Source organism: Myotis myotis, unplaced genomic scaffold (assembly GCF_014108235.1).
Source record: "Myotis myotis isolate mMyoMyo1 unplaced genomic scaffold, mMyoMyo1.p scaffold_m19_p_17, whole genome shotgun sequence".
NCBI lineage: Eukaryota > Metazoa > Chordata > Mammalia > Chiroptera > Vespertilionidae > Myotis > Myotis myotis.
Genome location: NW_023416321.1, coordinates 29,012,692 through 29,028,089, shown reverse-complemented (window position 1 = coordinate 29,028,089; position 15,398 = coordinate 29,012,692). Strand labels below are relative to the sequence as shown.

The 15,398-nt window shown below is 43.1% G+C and overlaps 1 protein-coding gene across 5 annotated transcripts in view; it reads left to right on the top strand.

Moving 5' to 3' along the window:
* The window catches only part of MYO1D (myosin ID), a 268,215-nt gene that overhangs the window by 102,370 nt on the left and 150,447 nt on the right, over positions 1-15,398 (top strand). For 2 of the 5 annotated variants that reach the window (XR_004972856.1, XM_036340564.1), the window contains exons 9-13: positions 1,507-1,652; positions 2,475-2,589; positions 7,210-7,380; positions 11,083-11,153; positions 15,119-15,193. Coding sequence is in view for 2 of the 5 variants with exons in the window: in XM_036340564.1 (XP_036196457.1) it covers positions 1,507-1,652; positions 2,475-2,589; positions 7,210-7,380; positions 11,083-11,153; positions 15,119-15,193 (578 nt within the window). In the remaining 3 variants the exon portion in view is untranslated. Of the gene's footprint in view, positions 1-1,506; positions 1,653-2,474; positions 2,590-7,209; positions 7,381-11,082; positions 11,154-14,663; positions 14,856-15,118; positions 15,194-15,398 lie in introns of those variants that run through there. The other 3 variants (XR_004972857.1, XM_036340566.1, XR_004972858.1) reach the window with 3 other exon arrangements.

Below are 15,398 nucleotides of genomic sequence, written 5' to 3'. Positions count from 1 at the left end.
CTCGGAGGAGAGGTCTGCGTTGGGATAAGACATTTGGGAGTAGTGTATATCTGCTGTTTAATTTTGGGTGATACCACTTGGAGAGGTGTTAGAGAGCGAAGAGAAGAGGACCAGGAGGCATGCCCACCTTCAGAGGTCAGGTGGAGGAGGACCTACCAAAGGTCCCTAAGAAGGCGCAGCCAATGAAATAACAAAACTAGGGAAGGGTGGTATCCTGGATCCCAGGGAGGAGGAGTTTTCCAGAAGAATGGGGCACTCAGGTGAGGAGTGCTGAGTATCTGAATGAGATGACCTTCTAATGCAGCGGTTCTCAACCTGTGGGTCCCGACCCTTTCACAGAAGTCGCCTAAGACCATCGGAAAACACATATATAATTACGTATTGTTTTTGCGATTAATCACTATGCTTTAATTATGTTCAATTTGTAACAATGAAATTGGGGCTCACCACAACGTGAGGAACTGTATTAAAAGGTCGCGGCATTAGGAAGGTTGAGAACCAGTGGGACAAGAGAGGGTGTCTCTAGGGCTGCTCGGGGTCCTTGATGAGCCGTCTTGGTGGAGTAGTGGGAGCTAAGCGAAGACCGGAGTGGATTACAGAGAGAAGGGGCGGTGATGAGTGGAGCAGTGTGTATAGATGTGGACCAGTAGAGAGGGAGGTGGCTGGAGGGAGCTGGTAAGGAAAGGCTTTCTAAGGATGTGACATTGCAGAGCATGTTTGTACCAGGATATGGCTCTGTGTTCATGTGCAGTGCCTTTGTCCACATATGACTTGGCATGGATATCCTTGTGTATTGGATATGTGTTTGATTCTCAGGGAATGTCAAACTGTGGCCTTTAGCCCAGGTCTTTATTTAGCATTATAAATCAATATTTGCATTTTTCAAATTTACAGAGCTTTGGCAGAACGTAGTTATTAACTCGTTGCTTTCCCACTTTTTAGATTCAAAACAAAGCAAGGAAGTGACTTACCTGGGGGAGTAGGCAAATTATTGAAATAGCTGAGTATGGAAATGTACCTGGGGAATGTTGCTGGAATACAATAAGCATAATACTGATAATAATCTTAAAAACTCAAACCATTTAGTTTTGCATCCATTACATTGCTTTTTTTATCAGACAATCTGCAATTTGTATTGTTCTGCTTCGGGTAAAAACAGCTATGCTAAATGTTAAGAAGGAGGAGGAGAGGAATTTAAAACATATCACAACCGAAACAGGGACTCAATCCCAAACCAGCAAGAATTTATGATGTTGGCCGAGGCCGGTTTGGCTCAGTGGATAGAGCGTCGGTCTGTGGACTGAGGGGTCCCAGGTTCGATTCCGGTCAGGGGCATGTACTTGGGTTGCGGGCACATCCCCAGTGGGAGATGTGCAGGAGGCAGCTGATCGATGTTTCTCTCTCATCGATGTTTCTAGCTCTCTGTCTCTCTCCCTTCCTCTCTGTAGAGAATCAATAAAATATATTTAAAAAAGAAAAGAATTTATGATGTTGTTTTCCTCACAGGCAATATATGAGCGCCTTTTTTGTTGGATTGTGACTCGCATCAATGATATTATTGAGGTCAAGAACTATGACACCACAGTGCATGGGAAAAACACTGTTATTGGCGTATTGGATATCTATGGCTTTGAAATCTTCGACAACAACAGGTAAACGGGTTAAATACTTAGAACTCTTGTTTACTTTTGACCTGTCCAGTGTGGGTAAGTGGTTGGAGGGTCAGCGTGTGCACCAAAGGGACTCGGGTTCGATTCCCAGTCAAAGGCACATACCTGGATTGCAGGTTCGACCCCTAGCCCCAGTCGGGGTTGGTGTGCGAGCCAGCCAGTCAATGTGTTCCTCACATTGATGTTTCTCTCTCTCTCTCTCTTTCTCTCTCCCCTTCTCTCTCGCTCCCTCTCACCCCCTCCCCATCTAAAAAATCAATGGAAAAATATCTTCAGGCCCATCTGGTGTGCTCAGTGGTTGAGCATCGACCTATGAACCATGAGGTCATGGTTTGATTTACCTTCAGGGCGCATGCCCAGGTTGCAGGCTCATTTCCCAGTAGGGGGTGTGCAGGAGGCAGCCGATCAGTGATTCTCATCATTGATGTTTCTTTCTCTTCCTCTCCCTTCCTCTCTCTGAAATCAATAAAAATATATATTTAAAAAATATCTTCAGGTGAGGATTAACTAAAAAACCTTGCTGTTTACTTTTTTTTTCTTTTCTCAAATATTTTTATTGATTTCAGAGAGGAAGGGAGAGATAGAAACAGCAATGATGAGAGAGAATCATTGATTGGCTGCCTCCTGCACACACACAACCCACCCCTCTGGGGATCGAGCCTGCAACCCGGCAAGTGCCCATGACCAGAATCGAACCCAGGACCCTTCAGTCTGCAGGCCGACGCTCTATCCACTGAGCCAAACCAGCGAGGGCCTGCTGTTTACTTTTTATTTGTTTAAACATAATGTATTCCTTTCTTGCAGCTTTGAGCAGTTCTGCATCAATTACTGCAACGAGAAACTGCAGCAGCTATTTATTCAGCTGGTTCTGAAGCAAGAACAAGAGGAGTACCAGCGAGAAGGGATCCCCTGGAAGCACGTGAGTGCACCTCTGGGGACAATGTCTCAGGCCCGTCACACATGATGATAATGCCAAATCCTACCATTTTTTAAAAGGCATTTTTAAAAATCTGTCTGGGTACATGAAACAACAACATTTCAGCTTTTCTTCTGGGGGTGTGTAAATACATTTTGTTTTCAGGGTAGGTAGATGGGTTTTTCCTAATTTAAAAGACTCCCTTGTTGGTGCCCAGAAAATGCTGAGTTTTAATCAGTAACCTTAACATCTCTACTTTATGGCGGGTACCACATGGATTTTCTGGTTCACATATGTCTGTTAAGAGTTCAGCATCATTTATAAGTTATTCAGAGCAGCAGCAACTTTTGCCTTAAACTGGCTGAACTTTGCTTCCAGTTTTAGTTTCTTCTCCTTCCTCTTTTTCTTTCTTTTTCTCCTGTTACTCCTTTTTTTTTTCTTCCCTCCTTCTCGGCTTTGTTAGCTACATGACATGGTATTGTCCTCGGTGGATGTTATTCCTGTTCTCTGAAATCCCTGCGTGAAACACTTACATTCAGTTCATTTCCGTTTCTTTCCTGCATGTCACAGTTCCACTCTCACCTCTCTTTTCGTGGCTCTTTGTGAACTGTAATATTTGTCAGAGTCACACTAGCCTGGTAATAACGTCACCAGAACGCAGGCCTGGTCTCAGGTGCAAATCCAGAGACCACCGCTATAAAGCATGACAATCAGGATGGCAATGAGACCTAGTAATTTTTCTTTTGAATGTTTGTTTTAAACAATTTTTTTTAAATATATTTTATTGATTTTTTACAGAGAGGAAGGGAGAGAGATAGAGAGTTAGAAACATCGATGAGCGAGAAACATCGATCAGCTGCCTCCTGCACATCTCCCACTGGGGATGTGCCCGCAACCCAGGTACATGCCCTTGACCAGAATCGAACCTGGGACCCTTCAGTCCGCAGGCCGACGCTCTATCCACTGAGCCAAACCGGTTTCGGCTGTTTTAAACAATTTTAAGAACAGACTTGAGCCATGCAAAAGCATCGGAGCGTCCCTGAGTTTCTGTGTTTATAAAACTGTGTTTATCCTCTTGTCAAAGAGCAGAGACAATAAAAATAAAGTCAGTATTTATTTTGTGATATTCAACATGATAGCAGTGAAAAAACTATTCGAAAGGCCATATTTTAATCACTTTTATATTCCTTTTTACTTTCCCACGGTCCCTCTCCTCTCATTTGGAAAAAGGAAGCAATGTTAGCGTCCCTGCCTCAGATTGCCTCTTTGCCTTGCATTTGTTAAACATTAGAATGCTGTAAAATGTTCTCCAAGTATATCAGTATAAATTTTGCCTATTTCAAATAAACCAAAGTGTGCTATGACTTTGTAATAGGATTACCTACCATTTTGATTTAAGGAGTGAACTCTTACAACACAATTCAGATGTAACTCAATGAAGTTTATATGCAGCGTTCTCAGAATGAATGTGTTGTACAACACCCAATTAAAACTGAGGCTTAGGTTTTTATAGCAAATGGAATCATGAAACTTGCTACCCAGATGTGATTCAGAGATACTGGTCAAAAATATCCTTTAATCATCTGAGTATCAAATTCCACCTACATGGTTGATAAAGAGAAAAGTCAACAATTGCAGGAAGCGATTTCAAACATCTGAAAAAGGAGCAAAAGCACTGAACACGCAAAAATTTTTAGCGAAATAAACCAAGAAATATGTGACCTCGGGAGAGCAGAAGCCTGACCCTATGCCAGCTCCCCCTAGATGAGAATCACTATTCCGGGCAAGTATTTCCTTTAAGAACCCCAGACTTCTGAACATAGTGATTCATTCTTTTTTTTTTTTTTACAGAAATTTCAAATATATGACCTAACAGCAGAGATCATAATATAATAAACTTAATGTATGCATCACCCCGCTTTAACAGTCATCACTGAACTGTACCCACCCACTCCCAGACCATTTTGAAGCAATTCTCAGACTGTGATGTGACAATAATGTGATTTATTTCATCTGAAAATATTTCAGTGTATTTCTCTAAAAACCATAAGCACAATACCATTATCACACCTAAAATATTAACAGTAATTCCTTCGTGTCACATGTTCAGCCAGTGTTCAGATTTCACATTTTTCTCAATTATCTTAGAGTCCTTTTGTTTTGTTTTTACAGTCTGTTTGAATTTGGATCCAAATAAAGCTCCTATACTGTGGTTGGCTAATACATCTCTCACATATCTATAGATTTTCTTCACCCAGTCTCTGTCTCTGTCTCTCTCTCTCTCTCTCTGTCTCTCTCTCTCTCTCTCTTTCCTTGTCATCTTTTGTTGAAGATTACGGGTCCTTTGTTTCGTTGTGTTTCCCGAGTCTGCTTTTTGCTGATCAGATTCCTGAGCTGTCGTCAACTGTGTTTCTCTGTTTTTTGTATGTCCTTGGTTGTTAGATCTAGAATCTCGACCAGGTTCAGGGGCCAGTGTTTTTCTACCGATGGTGTGTGAACTCTCACTGGGAGGCACACATGTCTGGTTGTCTAAGTGATTCCATTTTAAAAGCCTTTGGTGCCATAGTTGGCAGGTCACGTTTCACTGTTGAGAACTTGACTCTTGGCACAAAGCTGCTTAACTTGGACTGGGACTGGGGGGCCCAGACCCTGCCCCCCCACACACATCTCTGCGTGCCCCTGGGTCCCCTAAGAAACCTCCTGGAGATGCCAGTTGCTGGAAGAAACTGGTTTGGAAGCCACTACTTTAAGCAGCATGAAACTTACGAACTAACAGTTACTAGACTCTTTAACAAAGATGAGTCACTTTTGGTTTATATCATTAGAATTGTAGGGAACCTACTTCTTTGTCCCTGGGACAAAAGACTTAGTCTCTAACTCCCCCATCCCAAAGTGTAAAATTTCAGCTATTCATTAATATAGAGTTCTTGCTTGTTGAGTATTTTAAGGATATTTTCCCAAAAGATGGAAATAACTTTTCTCCCTAATTAGAAATGTAATAAATGCCACAAGAAAGGTAAATATTTAGGCCAGTACTTCTCCGTCGCTGTACTAGCGACATTTGGACCAGACCTATCTTTGATGTGAGCCTATCCTGTGCACTGTAGGATGTTTATTTAGCAGCATCCCTGGCCTCTTCCCACGGAGGCCCATAACACTCTCTAGATGTGACTATTACAAATGTCAGCAGACAGCCCAGCTGGTGTGGCTCAGTGGTTGAGCATCGACCTATGAACCAGGAGGTCATGGTTTGATTCCCAGTCAGGGCACATGCCCATGTTGTGGGCTCGATCCCCAGTGTGGGGCGTGCAGGAGGCAGCCGATCAATGATTCTCTCTCATCATTGATGTTTCCATCTCTCTCTCCCTCTCCCTTCCTCTCTGAAATCAATAAAAATTGGGGGGAAATTGTTTTAAATGTCAGCAGACATTAGGTTGCCAAATATCCCCAGGGCCCTAAGTCACCCTCTATTGAGAACCACTGATTTAGACAAACCAGAAGAGCACAAAAAAGAAAGTAAAAGCCACCCATTTTGAGACTTTGTGTCTGTAAAATACAAAAGAATTTAAAAGAGTAGGAATGGAGCTGAAAACCACAGACAAATAACCGGCATGATTCCTTGATTTTAAATAGCACGGAACAGGAATACTGAGGCACTTTAATAATCTATTTTGACTTACGGATCTTACAGAAGTTAATAGAGACAGCTGTCAGTTCAGGCACCTCATCAATGAGATGGAGCACATTCACACACAGATTAAAATGTAAGAAAATCAGCCGCCCATCCTCGCATGAGGCACAGCTCACCCGGCCAGGCCCCTGTGCTCTCTGTGAGCTGCAGGTGATGTGTGAGCTGCAGGACAGCAGAATGAACAGGTGTAGGAGAGAATTGTTGTATAAGCCAGCAGTCACCAACCGGTGGTCCACGGACCACTGGTGGTCCATGAGGTCTGAAAGGTTGGCGACCGCTGATGTAAACCCTGTGTGTATTGAAGTTGCCAAAAAGCCAGGAGTTACTTATAACTTTATTCAGCTCATGGAAGTAAATGAAAAGCTCATTCTTACCTCTTATAGATACTTAATCTCAGCATTACATTCTTTATGGTATATCCTGAAAAACCCCAAAGCTCTGTTATACCCATATAGGCTTGTTAACTTTGGGAAACTGGAGGGGAATGCTCCTTTGGGTTTTAATCCAGGTCCATAGAATGCAAGTTCTGCGTAATACCTTCACTTCGTTAAATTACATGTCAAATGCTACTTTAAGGTTAATGGCTGGCGCTTAGTGCAGTCTGGGTCTTGTGGTTAATGGCAAGCAGATTAGGGGATTGAGAGTCTGAAGGAGCAGGGTCAGGTGCAGGAGGCGGAGACAAGATTAAAACAGCAGGTAGTGATGGGAGAAACGTTACCCACTTTATAATTTTTGCCTGGACCTATTCTCATCGAAGAGAATGTCTCCTGTTGCAAAGAAGCCTCTGAGGGAATTTGAGTGTCAGACCTCACAGGTGTCATTCACATGTTTACCATGGAGGGAGCTTGACGTAACTGATGCACACGGGGCACTGGTGTTTCCGGGTCCGGCCCCTGCTCCCTTGGGCATTGCCTCTGTGCTGTGTCCCGCAGATCGACTACTTCAACAATCAGATCATCGTGGACCTGGTGGAGCAGCAGCACAAGGGGATCATCGCCATCCTGGACGACGCCTGCATGAACGTCGGCAAGGTCACCGACGCAATGTTCCTCGAAGCACTGAACAGCAAGCTGGGCAAACATGGGCACTTCTCCAGCCGCAAGGTAACGTGTGTCCTGAGGACATCCTCTCGCGTTCGTGCGTGAGGTTTTCCGCATTGTGTGGCAGACTTAAATGACTTCCTATGTTGGGTTATCACAACCGTGTGTCCAGTCAACACAGGCCATAAGCATCCAGTTAAGGATTTATTGCTGCGGATAAATTCTGCCTTCTCTGATTTATAGGAGGACAAGGTTGATAAAACTCATATCATCCAGGAGAGGGCGCTCCAGACTGCTCAATTGACTAGAAATAGGAAAAGGGATGATGTCATTGCTAACCAATAGGTACAGAGTCCTTGTGCATGTGCTCGATTTTGCTCCTGCAGCCCTGATCATCATTCTGGCACTGAAAATAGCTTTTGTCCTCTACTTTTTACTACAGCCCTCAGCTGTCAGATGTGGTATGTGTGCTTTGCCAGACTATGTGATTTTCTTAAAAACAGAGAAATTCTAGCTGTAATTCTATTTGTTGCAAGGAAAGTCGTTCCTTATATGCATGGGTATATTTTTTAACCACCCCCTCCCCCCATTTTTCACATTCTAAAAAAAAAGTGTTAGCTATAGATCCCATTTCCGAATAATTGGTGGCAGCTGTGGTTGTCAGACCTTTGTGCTCTGCCTCCCATGGCAGTATACCATTAATATTTGTCCTAGGAGGGGGTACACCATCATCCCCAAGTGTTTCCTACAAATGCAGGCTTGTCTAGCAGCCATAAGCTAGAGGAAGACCAGTCCCCATTCTTCCTCACTTCCACAGAAATGGGGCACACATTTCTGCTCCTCCGTCATCCCTTGTAAATCTAGGATGCACTCCATTGTTCAGCACGAAGAAATATGTTCTCTAACTTCATCCCCTTTGAAATTATGTCATCAGAATAGCAAGATTCCACAGTTAACTAGACAAAGAACAAACCATCCAGATACAGATTTCTAGCTGATATTTATTTTAGGACAGTTTATTTCTAAAATATTCTCCTTGGTCTGCTACTGAGGAATGACTTGCAGCCCTACTACAAGTCGGTTTTCACGTACTACTATCCCTTTAGTGGTTCCCCATTTATAATGCAAATACTTACTAAGCGCCTCTCATTTTTCAGATACTATCCTGGGTGCTAGGGACAGAGCAGTGAGCAAAGTTAGAAGCAACCTAAATCCTTTAGCATGATGTTGTTAGAGATGGCATGATTACGCGGGCCAGCGTCCTGTTTTGGAGGACTGGGTTAAAAATGTCCTTTGTACTCACTGTTCAGGTTTTGGAGACTCGCCGAGAATTGTGCCCACCAGATGATAGACCATCAGTGTTTGTCAAATTTGAAATGAATTGGTCATGGTCATACCAAGTAAATCTTACAGAATATTGAATTTTCAATTAACACATGCAAGGCTCTACTTCATTTTAAAAAATAACTGTGACTCTCCCGTGAGAAATCACCTCATTTTTTATATGTGTTACGTTGGCCATTTATACACATGAATTAAATGTGTCAACCAAGTATTTTGAAATATAATCTTATTCTTAAGGTAGCAACTGTACATAGTGCATTTAAGCAGTTGCTACTGATTTGATCGGAAATGTTGAACAGTTATTAATCTGTAGAGATAGGATTCCCTCTTCTCTCTCTCCCCTTCCTCCCCCCTCCCATCTTCTCTCCCTCCCTCCCTCTCCCTCTTTCTATTTCTCTTTCGCCTTCTTTTTTAAATGTGGGAGCCTGGGTTTGGCCATCTCTTGGACCAGGTGGCTCCTTCCTCCAGCATCATCCCCCAGACAAGCACTAAGATGGGGAATTTTTAAATGTGTTGTTTTCTGGGATTTTTGCCTAATGAAGGAAAGAAGTGAAATAACCAAGCTGTCAGAATATTTTCATCACTGTGAATCCAAATGTAAGAATATTTAATTAGTACAGACATATTTTGGGTCCTTTTTCTTTGGGGATTTTATAAATAAAAGGGTTTTATAAAAGTTGGTTGGAGTGTTGTCCCATACTTTAAAAATTTTGTGGGTTCAATCCCCAGTTGGAGCACATACCTAGGTTGCAGGTTCCATCCCTGGTCGGGGTACATACGAGAGAGAGCTAATGATGTCTCTCTCTCTCTCTCTCTCAAAAAAATAAAAAATAAAAATAAAAAACATATCCTTGGATGAGGATTTTAAAAAAAGCAAGAGGTTAATAAGAGAGAGAAGAATCAAGGTTGATCTCTAAGCAATGACAGGCCTGAACTGGGGTCCCAGCTTGGCAGAAGGCAGATAAAGCCAGGCTACCTACTTACTGTGCATTGGAAGCACAGACATTACATTCGGTCCCAGGGATCCTTCCCAGAGCTACCAGTTAATGGTTGTGTGACCTTCTGCCAATTGCCTGACTTCTTTTTTTTTAAATATATTTTATTGATTTTTTACAGAGAGGAAGGGAGAGAGATAGAGAGTTAGAAACATCGATGGGAGAGAAACCCCGATCAGCCGCCTCCTGCACCCTTAGTTTCCTTGTGTGAAAAGGAAAGCTCATGATACTTACTTAAAATATCAGTTGTGAGGATTGAAAGATGTACATGCCTGGCAGACAGCAAGCACTTAAATGCCCTCCTTAAGTGGAACATGGAAAATGAAACCATATCAGTCAGGGTAGGCTGGCCTGCCAAGAGCCCTGTCTCAGTTGGTTGGGCATCTTACCATGCACCAGGAGGTTGCTGGTTCGATTCCCAGTCAAGGGCACATGCCCAGGTTGTATGCTTAATCCCCAGTAGGGGGCATGCAGGAGGCAGCTGATTGATGTACTCTCACATCGATGTTTCTCCCTCCCTTACTCTCTCTCTAAAAATCAATAAACTATTCTTAAATCTATATATACTAGAGGCCCAGTGCATGACATCCAGCAGTCAGACATCCCCCGAGGGGTCCTTAGCGCTGCCATGGAGGCGGGAGAGGCTCCCACCACTGCTGCTGCGCTCGCCAGCCATGAGCCTCGCTTCTGGCTGATCGGTGCTCCCCCTGTGGGAGTGCACTGACCACCAGGGGTCAGCTCCTGCGTTGAGCATCTGCCCCCTGGTTGTCAGTGCACATCATAGCAACCAGTCATTCTGCCGTTCAGTCAATTTGCATATTAGCCTTTTATTATATAGGATACTAGAGGCCCGATGCAGGAAATTTGTGCAAGGGGCTCGGCCCTCACAGCCCTGGCTTCATCCGGAAGATCGTCCAGACGGTCATTCTGCTGTTCGGTCTAATTAGCATATTAGCTCTTAATTATATAGGATATATGATAGCAGCCAAGATTTAAGTATCATAGACAATAGAAGTCTATTTCTCTTCCAAGGACCCACACTTCTTTCATCTTCTGCCTCTTCCATCCCCTGTGTCCTTCTTTGCATCCAACTAGTGGGAGGAGAAAAGAAAGTGCAGAGGACGATTGCCCATTTCTTACCAGCTTTGACCTGGAACAGCCTCACCTCACTTCCACTCCTTCCATTGTCCAGAACTTGGTCATTCGCCCATAGTCCATAGCAGGGGGTGCTGTGTGGGTTTCTAGTGAAAGCTCCCAGTCGTTGCCACACAAGCAGAATATTTAAATCAAGCCCCACACCGTGTGATTTCATTCATAATGATATCACGATTTTGTAACAAAATTATCTTCTTCAATGAAATTGGAATATATTTTTAGGAAAGTGTAAATGGCTGTTTTAAAAATAATCTCCTTCTTGATTTCTTAGCTCTGTGCCTCAGACAAAATCCTGGAGTTTGATCGGGACTTTCGAATTCGACATTACGCAGGGGATGTAGTGTGAGTATCTTACTTTGGCACCTAACGTGATGTTTGCATGCAACCTCACTTCAGAAATTACAGCCGGGGGGGAAATATAGGTTGTTTTCCTGTTCATTTGCATTATTTTCAGTCATTTTATAGGCCTCTTTTAATCTTTCCACTTAAAAAAAATTGGCATCGCTTCATGCATTCCTTGCTTTTCAAACATTTACTGAGCACACACTGTGTGGCCATGCACAGCTCCTGGCATAGTTGTTCGTCAGTCAAAATCAACAGATGGATAAATAAACCAAGTTAAGGGCTAGGATAGAACAATAGATGAGATGGGCCTTTCTCTGAAGAAGGTAATAGTGTAGAGCAGCGGTTCTCAACCTGTGGGTCGCAACCCCTTTGGCGGTCGAACGACCCTTTCACAGGGGTCGCCTAAGACCATCCTGCATATCAGACATTTACATGACGATTCATAACAGTAGCAACATGACAGTTATGAAGTAGCAATGAAAATAATTTTATGGTTGGGTCACAACATGAGGAACTGCATTTAAAGGGCCAGAAGGTTGAGAACCACTGGTGTAGAGGAAGATATAAGCAGATACATTGTAGGTCACTCTAAAGAAGGATGAATGGAAGGCGGAAATGCACAGGCATTATGGGAACACTGAGCAGGAATGCTTCACCCAGAGTGGAGTATAGAGAAGTCTTTCTGGAGGAAGTGATACCCAAGCTGAGTCCTAAAAGTAAAAGAGTTTAGCAGGGCAAAGAACTAGGAAGAGGGGAGGGAGAAGCGAGGGAGTTCCAAGCAGAAGAGGCAGCAGACACACAGGCCCTGAAGTGAGAGTCACTCATCATAACCAGTTTTGCCATTTTATTTATCAAATATTTTTTGAAAAGTAAAATTTGCAGCTGATTACAATAAAAGTAGAAATTGACAAGAAAATATAGCTAAAAAAATATAACTACCTTAGCATTTTAGTCTCCTAGGGCTGCTGTAACAAATTACCTTCAATTGATGGCTTAAAACAGGAGAAATTTATTCTTTCACAGTTCGGCAGGCCAGGAGTTTGAATTCGAGGTGTCAGCAAGGCCACACTCTGAAGACTCTAGAGAAGAGCATTTTTTCAGCTTCTGGCAGCTGCAAGCATTCCTTGGCTTGTGGCCCCATCACTCCAGGCTCTGCCTCTGTGGTCATATTGCTGCCTCCTCTTGGGTGTGTCTATGTTAAATCTCATCTGCTTCTAAGCTAAAACTACGCTTGTGAAGGCATTAAGGCCCCTCCTGGGTAATACCATATAAGCTTCTCCTCTCATCATCCCTCACATAACCATACCTTTTATCATATAAGGTCAACATTCGTAGTGTCTAAGGAGTTAGGCATGGATGCTGTTCAGGGGCATTTTTCAGCCCACTGTACTTAGTAAGCTTTGTCCACTGAACACTGCTCCTGACTGTTTAAAGGCCTCTCTTGTTCTTTCTCCTTATGGTTTACATTAGGAATTCTGTTTATATTCATAAAACCCATTATAGGAAGAGATGAAGCAACTATAAAAAGGCAAATGATGATCTCTACATGCTGAAAAGACATCTGAAGAAATTTTAATAGCTGTTCCTGATTTAAATTAAAACTCTGGAATCATATAAAATAATATGGCTCGAAATTATCACCCCATCTGTCACACTAGCCATTAGGGCTGGTATGGCACCATTTTCCTCTTTTTCTGGTCCTGTTCCCGGATTCCAGAATACTGAGGAGGGAAGATCAGCACCGCACAGCTGTCTCCCACTGAAAGCCCAGGCCTCGCTTACTGGGTGCTTTCATCTCGCTCGCAGTGGCATAGAAGCAGGGCTGGACAGAGAGGCCTTAGAGACCACCAGGCCAGCCCTTTCGTTTTACAGATGAGGAAACCTATGCAGAGAGTGTAAGAGTCATGCCCAGGGTTACACAGCGTGTTCATGGAGAGCTGAGCCAATAAGTAGGTTTCCTGACCTCCAGAACTCTGGCCGACTTCCCTGAGTGCAGAAGAGGGAAGGAGCTGGGGATGGAGCAGTGATGGGATTGGGAGCTAGTAAAAAGCAGGTGGGTGAGGCTTTGTGGCCAGATGTCTTTTCAGCAACTAGGCCCATTTGGTTGAAGTGTATCCTCTACGGTCGCATTGCCTCCTCCTATTGGGTGTGTCTGTGTTAAATCTCACCTGCCTCTATGCTGAGCCCTCCAGTCCTTTTTTTAGGTTTTTACTGGACATCTTCTGTGTGCATGGTGCTTTATAAAGTGTGGCCCCTGCCCACAAAGAGCTTTCCACGTAAGATGCATACATGCACATATGGTGGTGTGTGTATGTATTTATACACATACATTTTTATATTATCTATATAAATACTTACACACATATATATACACACACATTTACATGCTTACATTGATACAATAAAAGATGGTCTGAAATAGTTGCCATATGGACTTGTTGTCAGGATTCAGAATAAGGAAATGATATCATCCTTCTAGCTGTGTGTAATACACCCAGGGAAGCCGATGCTGCCTCAGGTCCTTGATGCAGTCCTTGGATGCTGGGGATTATTTTTATAGGAACAAGTGGGAAGAGTGCTAAACATTCAGGAAATAGCTACTGGGTCCATTTGACAAGCGTGTGTCCTTTTTGTAGCAAAGACAAGTAGAAATGCCTGGAAAAATAGATTCAGATCAAATCATAATGAGTCTTCAAGGCCCAAAATACGGGCTTGGAAGTTTGAGTTTTATGCATTACACAATAGATTGAGTCAGGTGACTTCAAGGGTTCAGTCAAAAATGGCTTGAAGGTATTAGGAAGAAGACCTAGAGTGGGGGAGGCAAGTGCCCCCCACCCCCATGGGCAGCATAGTGTGATGGGACTTTCTTGCAGAATTAAGTATGCAAGGCTGAAATATTGGCGAGGGTTCGGGGTTAGAGATCTGAGAACTGTGTGCATTGCTGTGATTGTTGAGGGGACATGTAGACAAGTGAGAAAACAGAGCTGTAAGAAGCAGCTGCGTCTAGAGTTACCATCACCCAGAATCCTCCATGACTTTTATACCCCCAGCCCTGAGTGTGCGCCACCTAGAGGCCATGTCCGTCACTGCAGCAGAACAGGTCCCATTCCCACCTTTCTCACCAACTACTGGGCTTTCAAGACCTTACTCATCTCCCTTCCTCCAGACCAGCGGTTCTCAACCTGTGGGTTGTGACCCCTTTGGCAGTCAAACGACCCTTTCACAGGGGTCGCCTAAGACCCTCCTGCATATCAGATATTTACATTACGACTCATAACAGTAGCAACATTACAGTTATGAAGTAGCAATGAAAATAATTTTATGGTTGGGTCACAACATGAGGAACTGTATTTAAAGGGCCAGAAGGTTGAGAACTAATGCTCCAGACCATGAACACTGGCCTCCTTGTTTTCTTTCAAGAATGTCATGCATGTGCCTGCTTCCTTCCCTTTGTTTAATCTATTTCCCTGTGTGATCTGCCTTCTGCTTTCTCCTCTGCTTATCCAGCTCTTACCATCCTTTGCGGCTCTCCTTGGATTCTTTTATCCCACCCCGAACACACTGAGCGAACCTTAGGCAAGCCCCTTGACCTCCCTACGGATGAGGCCCTTAGTTCCTGTGTGTCGCTGGTTTGCTTTTATCTTAGTAATGCTGGATGATAAATACAGCTGTCTGTATTTTAAGAGTCATCTTCTTGAGGTAAGCAGTAAGCCAGTAGAAAATGATCTTAATTGTAATTATGGTAATGATGTTTGCTCTGCTTTTGAAGAATAGAAACAATAGCCCCTTTATTTAGGAGGTAAAACTTGATGTTCCTTAACACAGGACTTTGAGGACAGAATCAGCCTCATAAACTGACTGCATAATTACCAGTGGGAGGGTGTTGTAGATTTCTAGAAAAGCTTTACATGTGGCTCTTGCTTGGTGAGTAATGAACATTTTCTGTGTTTTTCCTCCGTTAGCTATTCTGTCATCGGTTTTATTGACAAAAATAAAGACACTTTATTTCAAGATTTCAAGCGCCTGATGTATAACAGGTAGGGTTAAATTTTACTATCTTTATATGAAACACTTTGACATATATCGCACAGTATATATGCACATGATTATTTTTATGTGACGATTTTAAGACTTTTTTTTGGTAAATTCTCTAGTTCTGCTTGATCAGACTTAATAAAATATTACTCTGTAATTATAACAATCAGTAGGCTTAGGACAGGGACCTGCTATGAATATGATTTT